At 33.7% G+C, this 18,879-nt stretch overlaps 1 protein-coding gene across 1 annotated transcript in view; it reads right to left on the bottom strand.

Annotated features, from left to right (window-relative positions):
• The window catches only part of LOC149772062 (C-type mannose receptor 2-like), a 39,214-nt gene that overhangs the window by 16,455 nt on the left and 3,880 nt on the right, over nucleotides 1-18,879 (bottom strand). Inside the window, exons 2-4 of the mRNA XM_089947915.1 lie at nucleotides 5,829-5,999; nucleotides 4,326-4,448; nucleotides 3,652-3,765 (exon numbers count right to left, since the gene is read on the bottom strand). Of these exons, the coding sequence (XP_089804041.1) occupies nucleotides 3,652-3,765; nucleotides 4,326-4,448; nucleotides 5,829-5,999 (408 nt within the window). The remainder of the gene's footprint in view (nucleotides 1-3,651; nucleotides 3,766-4,325; nucleotides 4,449-5,828; nucleotides 6,000-18,879) is intronic.

The raw sequence follows: 18,879 nt of genomic DNA, 5'->3' as shown, positions 1-18,879 counted from the left end.
TGTAATACAAAGATACATCATCGTTGACTGACTTCCACGAGCTGCATTTGTGACTGTCATATGCTAATTGGAAACAGATGCACTCATTTTGGAACAAACGAAGTAAAACACTATTATTGAAGTCGGCTATTGAGCAGTGTGACTGCACATCACAAAAAAATCTCCAGCATTTTGCGATTTCGATATTATGTCCGACCGGTTGCTTGAAAGCAGGTGCATATCCTGTTACTTTGCATATAAATCACTTTAAGGCTTTCCGCTGAAAATCCAAACACAGACATAAAACCATATGAATCGGAAAACCTCAATAAGCAGCTACCTAACCCTGTAGTTCTACTTGAAGAGTTCATAAATGTAACATAAATGATAGAAAACGAAATGGTATTGTGAATAATAACATGGATGATTTGTATCTATATAACCGGAAAACACCAAATGCAGATGCAATATTTTATGGGGAACTGGTAAGTGTACGTATATTGGTTTGAAAGGGTGTTTTCTGCTTCTATGATTTAAATTACGGTAAAAAGGTCACTGATGACAATACAATCGTCTACTTTCCAACTACCCTTGGAAACATTAAATATATTGTTATTTCACAAGGAAAAATAAAGAAGCTTAACTGGGTCTTCCTTGAAACAGTTTGAAAACTGTATAGTTACAAAGATACCTTTGTAAAGATTAATGATCCTGTTCATTATCTAACATCTAGTTCAAATGAGGTTACATAGGAATCGATTCCCAACTTATCCGCTCACTGTAAAATAATTAAAATGTCTTGATTAATTGAGTTCTGTAAAGTACAGCTATAAGGACACCAGAGAGGATACAGGTTCATCCGTTGATATAAGAACATGGGCGCAGAGTCGCAATTCAAGGTCAGATACCTAGGGACTCAAGGCGAAGTGAGGCTTGCAATTTCATCGGTACGCAGGCCGAGTGGCTATTAAGGTAAAATAATGAACAATATGTTTTGCTTACGAAGAGGGAGACTATAAGAGTGGCTTGCAATGAGTAGATTATGTTAGCTAGCTAGTGTGGCGTTACTAAAAGATGAAGCACGAGACAAATGCATAACATATATGCTACGTCTGCATGAGCAGCAAGATGCGCATAACCGATGTTTTCTAGAATCAGTAACGATACCGATTTGTCTATATAATCAAATCATGTAGCCAGACACACTGGTGAGGTAAATATATCCGCCAGGAGAACAGTAAAGCAGACAATACAGCGCCAAAGACCATTTGTGGTCGCTCAAGATATTCCACTAAATTTTTAGGTCAATAAAAAAATATCCAGTATCCGCAACAAGTTGAAAAAAAGCTAGTTGAAGCCTATTCAATTTAAAGGTTTACTTCCTGTAGAAACAGCCATGTAAAGTTCTGCAAACATAACTGTTTTCCTGTTGCATTTGTTTATCATATGTATATTTTGTATTTGCCTTTGAAAAATATTCATTACAGAGTCGAGATCGTTAAGGCTAGTTAGATATTAGTTTCCCGCTGTTCGTTGTCAGTTTATTGGAAATATATATATATATATATATATATATATATATATATATATATATATATATATATATATATATATATATATATATATATATATATATATATATATATATATATATATATATATATATATATATATGAAGAGCAGCAGAATGGAGTGCGAACAAAGGCACACATGTATCCCTACAATGGTATTCGTATCGAGTTAAGAGCTCTTTGAGGTTATCTTCCGCTCGGGATTGTTACTCTTGTCGTGTGTTATTGTGGCACTTTTCCGGCGTCATGATACCATCCAGGATAATAAACCAAACGTGTCCAAGGTACTAAAGATTTTCTTATTGATGCAGATATAGAATACTTCATGCGGCTGAGGACTGACGAACATGGCGACGGGCTTTCTCTAACACTTATACTAAACATTGCTGATGTCCTTTTATGTTCGTCGTTTTGTAGAGTGGGTCCTGCTCGTCGCTTATGTCACATAGGTGAACGTATTCGATAATATTGTCTTCCACATCGACAGCCGCAATGCTCTGAGGCAGATTATCAGTGTCAATATATTACGCAAGCACTCCATATGCCTTTCATCTCATTGCAGTAGAAGATATGCAAAGGCTGTTTGGTCAAGTCAAGTATTGCCCGTTCCGTATTGATGGGGCGCTTAAGCTTTATGTTGACTTTGAAAAATGCCCTCAGTGGGTATGTGGTCAAAGATTTTCTATCAATGAAATGCTATGTCTCTAATCTTTGCGCACTGTTCCTTCCTTGCTCTCAATCACTTAAAATCCTGATCAGATTTGTATCGTCTTTCCGAAGACGGAGTAATTCATAAACTTGAGAAGTTTGTTTCATATTCAGAATTAAGCACCGTTTTGCGCCGTTGATACTCTGGTCTAACGAACCTTGACATTGTTAATCCCATTTTTCTACTCTGGCTGGTTTGCGAACATCCCATTTGGCCCTCCAAAACCATTGACAGTCAATTGTGCAGGACATCTATATGTCCCCATAACGTATAAGCTGATATAATGCGCCAATTTAACTGATACGTATAGAAAGTATAAAAGTTTGCATACGTATAATATAAAAGTAGGCAAATTCACTGTTTATTTTGTAGTGTGCCATACTTACATGTCGTTACCTCACCAGTTCACAGGAAGTGACAATGCTGAATGACGACAACGAAGTCAATCATCTCAATTATTTGTAATGTTTCGATTTATACATGAATAATGTATTAACGAAACGTTTATTTGACGTATCAAGAGTGTTTGTTTTAATAAAAGTAAATTCGCAAATAAATTATAATTAAACCATATTTCGCAATCTATGAAAAGCTATCAACAGTCTTCACATAAAATTGACCAAAGCCAATAAATACAAATTAGGAAGATAACATGCTTTATGATATTCAATAACGTGATTCCTGACCAAACAATTCAGCTGCTTAGGTCAATGCGCAAAATCATTGCATTTGCCTAGTCGTTGTACTTTCCGAAATGAATAGACCAGTGGGCAATTCTGCATTCTCCAATTACAATCCTTATTCGAAGCAAATCCTATGTAAACATGTATGGTGAATTCTTTAGAATCAGAATCATGTTCGAAACAAAAATTCAAAGTTAAATAACTCTTCTTCGTGTCCACTTCCCACTCATTAAATTAGTCGACATTGTAGTACACATGGTTGCTAACTAATTCGGTGATATTCAATAATTTAGGACAAAATATTCATCGACACTCCTTTCACGATATAGTCTGACATTACAAACAAGCAATTCGGTTGCTAAGTTCCTTGCACACCATTTGCTTGCAAGAGCCATTGTATTTTTTTGAAGAGAAAAATGTTGTATATGTAAGTCTCCAAAATATATATCTCTGCAAAGTGTACACTTGTAATTTCTGTTCACTTCTGCAATGGTTTTAAAACAAAATTATCTCTAAAACGTCAAGATGAAGCTCCAGAAGGTTTATTAATTTCTCTTACACGATGATGACACGTCATGACATTTTAATACTGTGCGTTTGATGGAAGAGCTAGTAAATAATTTTGTTTTTAATTAAACAAAAAAATAATGACATAAATTCGAAACGGATGGCTTCACAAGATGAGATATAATGTAAAACTTGTACGTACATGTATTCTCGCAGATGTATCCATGCAGATATGTACATTTGTAGTCGCGCCAAGTACCGTCATCGGTATATATTACTGCACAGTTCTCGTCGGCTGGAGGATTATCAGGCTGACCTTGTTTTAAGTTTTAAAAGATATGCAAAATTCAAAACTGCAAATAATAATTCACACGGTCTTGTGTGCATTCTGGGAATTACTGTACACTAGTAAATAATACTTATGTTGCTTTGATGTATAATTTAAATTAAGTAACATGGTGTCTTCTTAATTACAGTATTTATAAATACCCCAATTGCGCTTGTGATAATTTTAAAGTGTATATTTATTCAGTCAAGAACAAATGAAATTGGGTTTATTATTTATTCAAGCTCGTCATTGTATAATGCACTACATATATCATGCCAGTTTTCATCTTCAGGCCATGATTTGAAAAACTGACCATACAAACACTTTGTTTAACCTAATATATTTTTTCAAAATTGTTGCTACTGTGCCTGCTCCCGACATGTATTTTACTAATGTAAATAAATTTTGCAATATTATAAATATTTTTAACATTCAAAGTTGTCAATTTTCTAACCCTTGCGGACATATAAAATAGCATTATATTAAGTAAATATAAACAAAGATGCTAAAATAATTCAATGTTAAGAAACATCAACAGACATGTATACCTTCTTCCCAGTTCACATAGGAGAATTTCTCTCCATTAACCCAGGTACGTTCCTCCTCAGGATGAACCTTTTCTGATCCGATCCATAATCCAAGTGCTGTAAACTTTCTTTTCTGAATTTGGTCTGCAATGTGAATGCATTTTTTCAAAGACTTGGGCAGTTATCTATTAATAAAATCAGCATGTTCTAAGAGTTAAAAAATATAAAAAGTAAAGCTCATTTTAGAAAAGCACTTTTGCGTAAAAAATGACATTTCATTGAGAGAAAAAAAAATTCTATATTAAAATCTGGTTTTTGCACACACACACTGTGTTGCTTGAACTGCAAGATATTGCGATAAATTCAATTGATGTGTGTATACATGTTGTAATGTTCTTATAAGATCATTCATCATATTTGTTGGAGAATAACCAACTCAGTGGATTAAGACAAAATACAACTTTTCTCTAGCTTTAATATATTAGGATGAACACATTTATTTGGAGTATAAAACTGCAAGAAAACTGTGTCCACGCGACAAGAAAAGGATGAATGATAAAACTAAGCATGAATCATTATCCAAACGTTCTGCATACCTTCTTGATATAGATTATCTTTCCTTAATTGTATCGTTTCAATGATTGAATGCTTGTAATATTCATTGTTGCGAGAGTCAGTAAAGCATTGTTTATATAATTAAGGCTTTACTTATACATATGTGCCGCCCTATATCTACAACCATCCGAACTGAAATGTCATAATCAGCTTTTAAACCTGGTATCGGCTGATTCTTATTTAGTAAATGGCAAGCATCTTGGAATGAAGGTGGCAATACCATGCTCCATGTGATCAAACTAAAATGGGCTCTTTCCTACATAACCAATGGTTAACATGAGGTAGTCATTGCAATAATTAGAAATGGTCATACTTATCTAACCCACTCCCACATATCAAAGGGCAACAATTCAAATTTCCTCAAATGAATCCTTTTCAATGTTTGATATAGTATGTGGATCTCCAAGGTAAATACGTTCGTTACTATAATTGCTAACATGTACAGCACATGAAGGAACTTGCTGATATATTAAATGTGTCTTCTTTTTTAAATTCCTTGTTGGAAGCTAAAATTTGCTCTAACATAATGCATGAGTGTAATCATCTTTCCCTTAAATATGTTCAACCAACATTTGTAATGTTAATCACCCTAATTTACCTATTTATCCTAGATTCACCATTTGTATCCTCCGTTGATAGGGAACCTACAAATAGTTTCACCATGTTATCGTTGTGTGTATTTCTCGTTGTCAATAAATCTTTTCGATACATACTACCTTATCCCGTAACCTTTTGAGTGCTGTTATACAGCTTTGCAGTGCTTCGTACGCCGTTACATCCAAATTAAAGCAACAAATCAACTACATATTTTCAAAAGATAAACTGAGTATATCAGCCAAATAGATCTGAGCTATTGTGACTTAGAGACAAATGAACAAAGTAATAGTTTGGATAAATTGTATCTTTCACCTGCTATAAACGTTTGTTCCTCAGACGATTCGATGATAGCCAAATTGCTACCAACGCCCTTGCAGATGTTGGATGCCTGGGACCATGTAACCCAACTATCTTCTATTTGGTAGCAGTGTCCACTAGTTTCATCTTCGATGCACAAACCTGCGCCACACGAGCTCGCACTTACTAAAGAAATAAACAAAAATACTGCAAATATTACTACTACTAATACTAATAATAATAATAGTAAGAAGAAGAAGAAACAGAAGAAATAGAAGAAGAGCAACAATAAAATTAATATCATCAATATAAGCAGGTGTATAAGTTGAAATAGTTACAGCCCTGAGTAGTAGCTCACATTTGTTTAACCACAATGAGTGTTTCCCAAAGGAATTATAAATATATATTTAATTTCAGCATTGTTCAGTTTTCTAATGGAACATGTATTTGTGAAGACTTCATAAAAAGGTTGATATATATATGTGTATATATATATATATATATATATATATATATATATATATATATATATATATATATATATATATATATATATATGTGTGTGTGTGTGTGTGTATATATATATATATATATATATATATATATATATATATATATATATATATATATTTATTTATTTATTTATTTATTTATTTATTTATTTATTTATTTATTTAAGTTCTATAACAGTCGCATCATAATGACATGAGTGCCATTAAATAATGTTGATGTTTCTTTTTACTTCATTGGCTGTCGTTGTGATTTTCGTAGAGGCCGCTATGGTATGCTTTATACACTCTGAGGCTCCAAGAAATATGGTGTTATGTGGATTGATATCTAACAAGTTACCTGAACTATGTACCAAATACATTTTATGAAAATTTATTCAAAATCGATGAATTATCAAATTCTGTTAAAGTATATTCAAGAGTTACCTTGGCTTAGTGTCGCCTACATAATTGGTAGAAGGGTCGTTCAAGACATATAATGGACTAACATGACATTATTAACTACTATTGAACTATATACTTTTAAAAGCTCATGCAGTCTTACACGACTAAGATCGGTTTCTATAGCATTTCCATGAATCATTGCTTTAATATTTACTTATGGTGTAAACTAAATATGCCTGCAATTAAAACCCACCTACTTGAACAGAGAGTGCAACAAACAAAAAATTAGTCATTGTCGTCATACACATATATGCATGCATACAAACATACATACATACATACATACATACATACAGACATACATACATACATACAAATATACTTACATACATACATTAATACATACATGCATAGATAAAAATATATATTTTATGAGGGGAATAGGCCTTGTCAAAGACCTTGTGTGGGGTTGATTATTCTCATCATATTTACGATTTGCTAGTTACCTAATATGTAAATACACTTTTCACTAATGAGTAAATACTTTAAAATTAAGGCTTCATTTGCTGGTTTTAGTGATGAATGAACCACAGTAGCAAATAAAAGTCAGTTACATGAATGCTTCTGAAAAAATGTTCTTCCCAATATTAAATATAGTTTCGGAAAATGATAACTAGTAATAGGTTCTTGTTGTTGTTGTTGAGTTTAATTATAGTGGCGTGCGCACAATTGTGCATGTGCCACTTTTTTCTGACTGCACCGCAGTCTGCTAGTTGTTCCTGGGGAAGGGGATGGTGCCACCTCCCCGAGGCTTTTATGGATTCAAGGAACCCTGATAGTTTGGCCTCAATCTGTGGGTCCATAAAGGTCCCTACATTTGAATGGTTGGCTGTCATTAGTGGAAAGGAGAGCTCGGGAACGGTCCTGCTTACTTTACATTGCTGGTTTCTTGTTGCATTTGCCTGGTGTTTCTTGAGATTTTTTTTTTATTTCGACTTTTTTTCTTCTCCAAAATGTTCTAAAAGGAGGGGGATGTTCTATGCTGTTTATAGAGGTTCTTAGTAGAAATCATGTATGAAGAGAGATTTTCAAAGTTATTATGGTATTACTAGTCGATGTGTTTAGGGTGTGTTTAGTAGGTTATGTTATTTATAAGTTTTTAAATATTACCTCTTTAAGTTATTTATTAATTAATGTTTTTAGAGACTGAATGTTATTTATACTTTATTTAGCAAGAGACCGGAGTCCTAGCCGATTACACGGTTCGTTAAGGACATCTGGGACCGGAATCCTAGCTTATTACTCGGTTCGTTAAGGACATCTAGGACATCCGATTTTGCGGTTTCCTTAGTTTTTTATATGTGCTTCGTAAGTGAATTATTTATTAATACTTTAATAAAATTGAAAGATATGTTATGGGTTTTTATGTGGTGGCTTCTAAATTTATTTAGCTAGTTACTGGGTCTTTTGGTTTTGTAGGGATAGTAATTATATTTTGTTCCTAAGTCCTGCTGAGTCTATGAATTATTTTATATTTAATAGGTTCTGCGGATATTTAATAAATAGCGGTAAACGTTAACAAATGTCATCGAGATCATATCAACAAGTTATGGCCCGTCAACTTAAGATTTGAGAGAGAATTATCTGTATTATCACTGAATGAATGCTGCGTCATATTTAAATCTCACAGAATGACCTATAACGTTGTATTGTATTAATCGCCAACATTTTCGCACATTGTACATCCTGTACTCATTTTGTTTCCTATATTCGAAATATTTAAGCAGATTTGTACATGACAATATATAGCGTGTCAAAAGAGGAGACGAAGTATCCCATCTGAACAGACTATACTCGTATTCGAAGTTTATAAAATGAATTTGCCTGCCGGGCAACATATTTACTCATTTATTTGGTGGAAGTAATTGTCTTCAATAAATCACCAGTACAGCTACACAACCTTCAATCTGAAGCACATACGTATTCATTAGACAACTAGTTTATTGATTAACATTAATGTACGTGAAACATATACAAAATCACCTGATCAGAAGGCAAGATTCATATTATAGTATAGCATTACTTTCTATATGTATATAATATAATATATTATATTGTTTCATGAAGGTATCTTGAATATATTAACATCATTTCATTTAGTACATATATATTAAGATAAATGACAGAAGACAATATTGTTTAAATAAAGAATTAAACTTGTTGATTTATAACAATACAACTTTAGATCAGGGCTATATTATGTCCTCTTAGAGGTCTTGTTCCAGATATGAAGCAAGTACATTATCAAGTTATATGACTGACAGTTTTGGTGTATGAAACACTTTCGCTAAATACGTCGTTGACGCTGTAGAAACGAACATACAGATTATTATGCCGAATTGCTCTGCAAACCAGGCTAATAGTACATTAAATGATATACAAACACAAATATGATTTTAAAGGGGTAACTAGCACACTAGCACACTACCATTGTGGAATTAAATAGTAAGGCCAATTACGGAACACGCACCAGACAAGTGTTATCAATACATGTTGTAAAAGCATTATTACTCTTGATACATAAGCACACACTAATATGTTACTAATCCCTACTGCCTGTCAGTCTTATATTCTAAGCATCCTCGATCCTACACCAAATTCAGATAGAGTAACATATTACAGGAGTTTGTTGATAACGAAAAGCATACCCTCCTATGGTATATATTAATTGACATCCTCGTTCCCCCCATGACTTATATGCGCATTTGACACAATATACCATTATATTTTACATCACCTTCTGCTACATTGCATTTTGGTATTCGTGATATAGCTTTACAGGGGTTCAAGTTAACAGGACACAAGGGTTTCGTAAATGGTAGACATACTAGCCTCATTTATATAAGTGTTGGAGCTCCGCAAAGTTCTTTAACCATCCCCGTCATCTAACTTATATACACTCATCCGCTTTCAAGTGTCATAAATAAACATTCGGAGTCTCACCAAGTGTACGCTGATTATTATCAAATAAACACATATAGTTGGCCACTTTAAGTTAATAATACCATAGAAGGAGCATAGAGAACCAAGCCTAATTTAAGGTCAAGAAGGATATGTAACATGCTAACGATGATAAATCTATAACCGTCTTGATCACCACGTAAAGACTTTCAAATTAAAATTATATATCTCAAACTATAATAGCAACATTAAAGTCACAGTCAGTACGAATCCTAGGTATCACTCTACATAACGATGTCATACCTGGAGCTTAGACCCATCAAATCCATTTGAAATTAAATTTCATATGATGCCTCTAAAATACTTGTGTGTTAATTATTTCTTTCAAATCTGTAATTTGCTTCATTGAGGTACTTCTAGTCTATGGTATCGTTCTCTAAAAAAAAACTTCAAAACGTTAAAAACACGGCTGCCACGATCATTTGTAGAGACCCCGTTCGATTCAGGATCAAGCACACATTATGTCCGTATCTCTAGTGTGTATTAATTAAAACTATCTGAATGAAATCCTTTTTGAAGAGGAAATAAAGAATGTCAATCAGTCAATCATACACACACACATATATTTATACATACATACATGCATGCATACATACATACATGTATGCATACATACATACATACATACATACATACATGCATGCATGCATACATACATACATACATACATACATACATACATACATACATACATACATACATACATACCAAGTGGTTAATTGTGTTTATTATGCCTATACTTAGCTTATATAGACATATGGAGTGTAAATGAAATGCCAAATGCACAAGGTTTTGATTACTTGCGTGGGATTTTATGACAGAGCTACAGACTATGATAAAAGATAACACATTACCTTATCCGAAAATCAGCTAAAGATATTGTTTTGTGTATTTATGAAACATCTAGCATAGATCACGGCCTTATTTTTTCCACTAAGAGATCGGTTTCCTCTGATAAACCATATACAATAGCAAAATATTTGTCTGCTAGTGATGGTGTCTTATACGCTCATCCTAGCCACGCCATTGACACTAGATAAACGACCAGACTTGTAGATATCAATATCTTTGGCCGAATAACTTTGGAAAGCGGTCAAAAATATATTTGGTAGGGCACAAAAGAAACACAAACTATACAAGTCAACAACCACACTACAATTGTGTAAGTATATATAAAGAGTATTACCGAGTAGGCAAATGACGATAACTATCAATGGAGTGGTACAAACATTATCAGTCTTGATCCATAAACATAAGTGAGTATGCCATTAGTTTCTGCTGCCTGACAGATGTATCCATATATCGTCTCCTAAAATCTCCTATGTAATTCGTGTGTACATTGCACATTACAGGATGCAACATAATTTGGTTAATGTGCATCACTTGTGATCCCAGGACACAACATAGGTTTGGCAATATTATCACGTTATACGTAGCAAATATATTTGCAATTAAAATATGTCATTTTGGAGGGTAAAACTTGACAGAGCACATATACTATCGCACGGTTAGAATATTACAACATGATGGAGAGAAAATTAGAAAAGCTAGATACATTCATAATGCTTTAACTGCTTGAACACAATGGTAGGCATAATTAATATCTTAATGCAGATATTACTATATCCGTAGAGTACGAATTAAAAATTATCTAACCTGTATGATAGTATTATTTTTATTAAAATATTAATTCTGCCTGCTATTATCATGTATTCTTCTACAAAATACAAGGATAGCGTTTTTCCGCGCTCTCAGGTGTATATTTATAATTCTCTATAATTCATTATATATACCTTGATTTCTTTAATAGGAATCCAGACTGACTGAGTAGATAGATGATAATTAATTACTACGCCGTCATGCGTGTGTGTCTGCTGCACACGAGTGCATATAACATCGATTCAGTGCCATCATATTTTGGTGATGTGTGCTTAGTCGTGATGGAATATTGACTCGTATGTGCAAGCCGTTTATCCGCATATTCACGCACACACACACACACACACGCACACACACACACGCACACACACACACACACACACACACACATATATATATATATATTCGAGTCAAACAAGGTTGTGTCCTTGCGCCGACGCGCTTTGCCATCTTCTTCTCCATGCTTCTCCAGTACGTATTCAAGGACTGCAGCGAGGGAGTGTACATCCATACCAGGGCTGAGGGCAAGCTGTTAAACATCGCCCGTCTCCGTGCTAAGACTAAAGTCACAGAGGTACTCATCCGTGAATTGCTCTTCGCCGTCGATGCAGCCTTGACATCACACACGGAAGATGGACTGCAACAGCTGGTATGCCGCCTCTCCCATGCTTGTAAGGAATTTGGACTGACCATCAGTTTGAAGAAAACGAACGTCATGGCGCAGAACGCAGACTCCTCTCCCTCTGTCACCATCGATGGGTACAACTTATAAGTTGTCGAGAACTTCACATACCTCGGGTCTAACATCTGCAGCTCACTTTCCATTGATTCTGAGGTGAACGGCAGGATTGCCAAGGCAGCAGCAGTGATGGCCAGACTTGACCAGAGAGTCTGGAACAACCCCAACCTAACAGAGAAGACCAAACTGCGTGTCTACCAAGCCTGCGTACTCAGCTCACTTCTCTACAGCAGCGAAACATGGACCACCTATGCAAGACACGAGACGAAACTCAACAGCTTCCACCTGAGATGTCTGCGGTGCATTCTGCACATCCAGTGGCAGGACAAATTACCCAACACAGAGGTTCTAGAACGCGCCAACATGAACATCATGTTCTCCATTCTCAGCGAGAGGCGCCTTCGCTGCCTTGGCCATGTCAAAAGAAAGGACCCAGGTCGCATTCCCAAGGACCTGTTTTATGGAGAGTTAGCAGAAGGTGCACGACCAACTGGACGACAACATCTGCGCTACAAAGATGTTTGCAAGAAGGATATGAAGACGGCAAACATCAATGTGAACGACTGGGAGAGCTGTGCAAGCAACCGTTCCAGCTGGCGCCTAGCTGTCAGGCAGGGAGTTCAAACGCAGAGGAAGAGAGAAGAATAAAACTAGCTGAAAAGAGAGCTAGAAAAAAGATAGACAAAAGCTTACTTTGGAGCTATGCCATCGTCTCCCGTAGACGGACGGATGCCAAGAAGAAGATATATATATATATATATATATATATATATATATATATATATATATATATATATATATATATATATATATATATATATATATATATATATATATATATATATATATATATATATATATATATATATATATATATATATATATATATATATATATATATATATATGGCAAACTGACGACAACAGTATTTGTGAAAATAAAACCACAAATTTAATATAAATTACACGGATTCCAAATTAAACATATACGTCGAATTCGTAAATCGTAGAGTTTTCTATTGCTGCATGCAAATTTTCCTTTATGACCATCAACACAATTTGCTGCATGTGAATCATTACAAGAAATGTCATGAACAAATCAAATAGCATATGGTTAAATACCTGATACGTCCTAACCATTTAGTCCCCTTTTAACCAAGACAAAACATCAGATTCAAACAGAACACACGTGACAAATGATATTTAGGTAGAATCAAAAGTGAATTTAAAATGATATTTAGGTAGAATCAAAAGTGAATTTCAAATAAAAATAATATAACCGCTTGTAGACATACGCACAAAGAATACCCTCTTTTATAACCAGAGAGTTTTAAATATCAAATAATATATAATTTATTATATAACCAGATGGTGTTCAATATCGAATGCTATATATTATTTTGCCAGAGCAACTACCTTTAGTACCAGAAAAATGCTAATGTTTCAAATAATACACCAAGGAATATCATCAAAATGTTTGATCCAATAACTTCATTGAGAACATGCTCAACCCAACAGTAACATGGACTTAAAAGGCCCACAAAAATTGAATTAATCCAATTCAACTTTACGTTCAGTTTCACCAGTGATAACCAGAACAGGGAAATATATACTTTATATGAAAACCTAGAATTCATTTCAATGCTATGTCTGAGACTAATGCACTGCTGAGCAACATTAGTTGTAGTATTTTCTCCTCTACTTATATATATATATATATATATATATATATATATATATATATATATATATATATATATATATATATATATATATATATATATATATATAATATATTATATATATATATATATATATATATATATATATATATATATATATATATATATATATATATATATATATATATATATATGGGGGAAAATTCGACTGATCCACTAAATAAAGCTTCTTGAGATGCAATATATAACATGTATAGGTTACTGCATTTGTATGGGAAAATGTGAGTTTTTCGGATGGAAACGATGTACGACCTTGAGAATGCAGTATGTCAATCCTAGAAAACGAGTTGATATATTCCGATACAAATGCAGTAACCTTTTATTATATGTTCATTTTCTTATTATACGTAAGGCTTAATTATAAAACAAAATTACACCACAAGAAAGAAACTTAATTAATGTATGTCGTATTACAAATTAAATACACAAGCGCATATTCATCATTACACAACAACAATGTTTTTAATGTGCATATAACCCTGCAATGATAAATTTGAACTTTGTCGCGTGCTAGACACAACTTTCGATAGGAAATGGCGTTTTGGTACACTTAAAATTTAAATTTGGTATCATATAGCGAATGAATGCGTATTGCAACACCTGTTCCATTTGATCCGGAATGAACATATTTTGGTATATCTCTCATTTCTACGAAATATTTTGATTATGGACTGGATTTATCTGTGCCAATTCTACATGAAGTACATCGGATTTCAGCGGCGTGTTGACATCTCCAGGTGTGTTTCTGTTCTGTCATTGAATCTTTGAAAACATAATGTGGGAAAATATAGAAGCTTTTAAATTGCAATTATCAAAAAGATGCTATCGAATATAATGTTTACTTCATTTTGAGTGCAGTAAGGAGGATGTAATTGTACTTGGAATATATTCAAAATGATAGTACAATTTCGAAATGTGTTATCAAGCTTGAGAACCCTGACATGGCTCCTGTAATTCGGATTTGCAGAACTAAACAAGTACATTTTGAGGACATTCAGGTTGTAAAACTGTAGGTGTATTTTTTTTGCCATTCTTTGTAACAGATAAAGAAGACCGTTCATTTATTGTTACATACATGTTATTTGCAAGGACCCTAACTGACACCAATAGCAAGACTATCTGCTTTAGTTCATTCAGAAACAAATGTAATCAACCAAAACGTAAAGCGTCTAATATGTGAGAGTAACATGATTTGTTAGCAAAGTAGTTCATACAACACTACTGGGCACACGTGCGTGCAATATGAAATGCACGCGAGTACAGGATCATAAAAAATGAACGATTCTGACAACGTAAATTTAACGAAAAAAATGAACATATAATAATTTTCATTTTTGTGACAATCATATTGTTCATTTTTGTTGCGTGAGCACACATATATGTTAGAAACGATTTACGGTGTCATATATATTTAGTACGCGATACTATTGCTTCAATAACAGAACACTCTAGCCGTTTTGCAGACCTTCCTTTACTTTACTGAGTAACACTTTCTCAGCTTACTTAATTTGCTATAGTTCATAACTTTAAAATTGATGTCATCGTTGCAATCATCAGCCATCATTTGGAGACGGAAATCGAAATCGAAAGATAAACTACGTTGAAAATCAACCAATTTTGTTTCCGAGGTAGCCTGTATGTTAATTACGTATCTGTAAAACTTCCTTGATGAAAGCTTCAAACTACGACATCATGCTTGTTCCAGGGCCCGACGTGCGAAACATGTTTAATTTAGCAACCATTCATATCAAGCCTGAGTGCTCTGATGTGTAAACAATTACCTGGCTAAAACTAATCAGATGTCCATACAAGATCTACCATACCTTTGCATGATGTGTCCCGACGAGCAGTTTAAGGGTTAACTGTTAAATAAAAATTGTATACTGCACAGAGAACTGATTCATATGACGGACTTTAAACTAATTTGATGGAGTATGTGTGCCTCATTTATTCACATGTGATCGTATTAGTACAACTTTTGTGCATTTCCCGCTTTCGTGCGTCATGGCAGCTTATCTGATTAGTACATATGGCTTGTGTACAGCCACTATGCAGTCGCGTACTACTGGCGACAATGAATATCAATGTGAATTGTTTAGTGACACGTTTAATTTACAATGGAATATAGATTAAATAGGAGTATTATATATATATATATATATATATATATATATATATATATATATATATATATATATATATATATATATATATATCTGCCCTACATTCAATTACTGGTAAAAGTTCGAGTTTTCGAAACGTAAATTGGCTAAAAGCGCATATTGGGTCAAAAAGTAACTGCGATTTAATATTTCAAGATCAATTTCTCTTCTCTTTCTTTTCAGTCGGAAATAGTTTGAAAACTATCCTACTAGTCTGAAAAGGCAATAAGTATCTTGGTTTCTAATAAGTTATCCCCAGGTGTTCTAAAATGTTGCTTTTATATTTCACAGTGGCATTTTCTGGATGGGGGTTGAAAACGTACATTATATTGAAGGTCTAATTACACGTTAATTTCGGTGAAAATAGGTTTTTATCTTTATCAAATGTTCTCATAAAGAAATACATTGATATGTTTTTAATTAGCCTATATTCCGTATAAATATGAAGAAATACAAAATATATTTTAAAAGATACGCCTCTCATGAATCAAATATCGTACATATGTCGTTTGCATCTCACCTAAAAGGACATCTATCATGAAGGTATAGCAAAGATTGCATCACCTTCATACCAACTTGTATTTCATTGGGGTTTTTTGGGGGGTTAAGGCAATCTATTATGTTTGTTAAATCTTAGTTTATTGAAGAATAGTGGCGGTTTTCTTGAGTGTTTTAATAACGTATTTTTATTCTATCTACCGACCATTCTGCATTTATCGAATTTGCAAAAATGTGGGTCACCCAACCAATGCAAAACCTGTTGACGTCTGCTGCCAAACCAAGGGTTCTAAAGGTCTGTGCTCCATATGTATATAATCTTCATCTTTGAAATATATCTTAATATTACAAATGTGCCAAGTACATGTACATATTACTCTTTACGCCCTATATATCTTACACTTATGAAGTTGATCATGGCTACGTCTCCGGTACTTCTATTAATTATGCAATGTAATAGGTGAACAATGTTTACATTTGGTTAAAACATACAATGTGCAAACCGTTTGCTTCACGCTAAACAATATTTCATAGCAAAACGCAGAGTTCAGATAATTTGTGGCCACCATCAATTACCAATAGGTTTTCATTACATTTAGTGAGTCACTAATTATTTAAAGCTCCAGTCTGTATTGGCAGAGTTATACAAGGGAACAAATATGGAAAGTATAAACGCCTTTAATTGAAATGACTTGCAGTTCATACAAAGTGCTGCATATGAGACCATATGTAATAAAAATAAAGATATTTGTTTTACAACAAATCATATAAGAGATATATTTGAATGGTCTATTCTACATTTCGGCAAGGAAAATGATCGATGTTAAATATGTTTGTAATAGAATTATCCCTATGTATACGTTTTTTTTCCGTTTCAATCACAAAGCATGTATATATTCAATTATATGCATGACACATGCTCCAAAAGGAAATTATAACAACTTAAACAGGCGTAAAAGCAGCATTTAACACGGTTACGTGATATGCAATACCCTCAAACATGTACATGTTACGTTAAAAGGTCGGCAAGACCGTGTAAAGCGATGCGATTAACATATAAAGTGCACCCAGCTTCAGAATTTTATTTCACAGATAAGGGGGCTATCTTAGGATGGAGTTAAATAAGGTCCATCAGGTTTAAGGAATACTTGTTTTTATTTTTTGTGAAAATATGTATACATCTGAAAGACATACGATGATATTTGTTATTAAATTAGTGTGCAGTCCGTTTCAATATGCATAAACACAAATAAATATTTTCAAAGACATACACCCTCTGTAAAAGTCCCAATATCGCACATATTCCGGAAAAAGACAGTGAAGGTAGAGCAAAGATTGCGTCATGTTCATACTAATGTTTATTTTAATCTTGTGTGAATTTAGGCAATGTCAGTTACTTTTCGTTTATTGAAGAAATGTGAACTTGCCATTTACGGAGTGGTTGAATAATTTATTTGCTAGTATTTCTAGCGGCCATCTGGCATTTGTCGTACGTTTTAAAAATGTGGGTCACCCAACCAAAACAAAGTTTGTAGAAGACTGATGTCCTAGCAAATGCCAAAGCAGATGAGCTCCGTATGTGTATTATCTTCTTCTTCTAAATGGTACCATTATAAAGGTGCCAACTACACGAGCATATTACTTCTTACGCAATATATATCTTACATTTTTGATTATGGTCATGGCTACATATCCGATGCTTGTATTAGTTATGCAATCTTACAGGTGGGCCTTGATGTTTACAGTTGGTTACAACATATACATTTGCATCACCTTTGCTTCATCCGAAACAATTTTGGCCACCATAAATTACCAATAGGTTTTCAGTACATTTAGTCACTCTAATTTTTTAAAGCAGCTGTCAATTATGGTTGAGGTCTTCAAGGGCAAACAATTATGAGAGTATTTTGTTGGCAATTTAGAAGATAATACCATCTAAATATGATGCATACATAAGTTTTATATTTCCCGCCTTTAAATTCGATAAAAATATTAATTCAATTCTGAATTGAGGCTTGCTAGATTGTGGAAACAGTCCTACCTCTCAGCAATAAAATCGTCCCAATATACACATGGAAAAAACTTCCAAAATTGTAAGACCGATCTCGATACGTAATTTAAGTATAAATGCAATATCAACTAAAAGAGTAAGGTTATATAAAGACATACAGAACACATACAGACAAACAGGCTGGCATCAAAAAGAGTGAAAAGATCTTACCTATTAGAACTGCATTTTCTAAAGCATATGTTGTCTAATATACTAAATATTCCTCAAGCTTGATTTCTAATGAAATGTCTTTCATACACTGTGTGATACTGGCTCTCGCTTGCACGTCGTCGTCAATAGATT

Source organism: Sinohyriopsis cumingii, unplaced genomic scaffold, assembly GCF_028554795.1.
Source record: "Sinohyriopsis cumingii isolate HCF-2022 unplaced genomic scaffold, ASM2855479v2 utg001518l, whole genome shotgun sequence".
Classification (NCBI taxonomy): Eukaryota; Metazoa; Mollusca; class Bivalvia; order Unionida; family Unionidae; genus Sinohyriopsis; species Sinohyriopsis cumingii.
The sequence above is the reverse complement of the archived record's forward strand: the minus strand, read 5'-3'. Positions and strand labels throughout refer to the sequence as shown.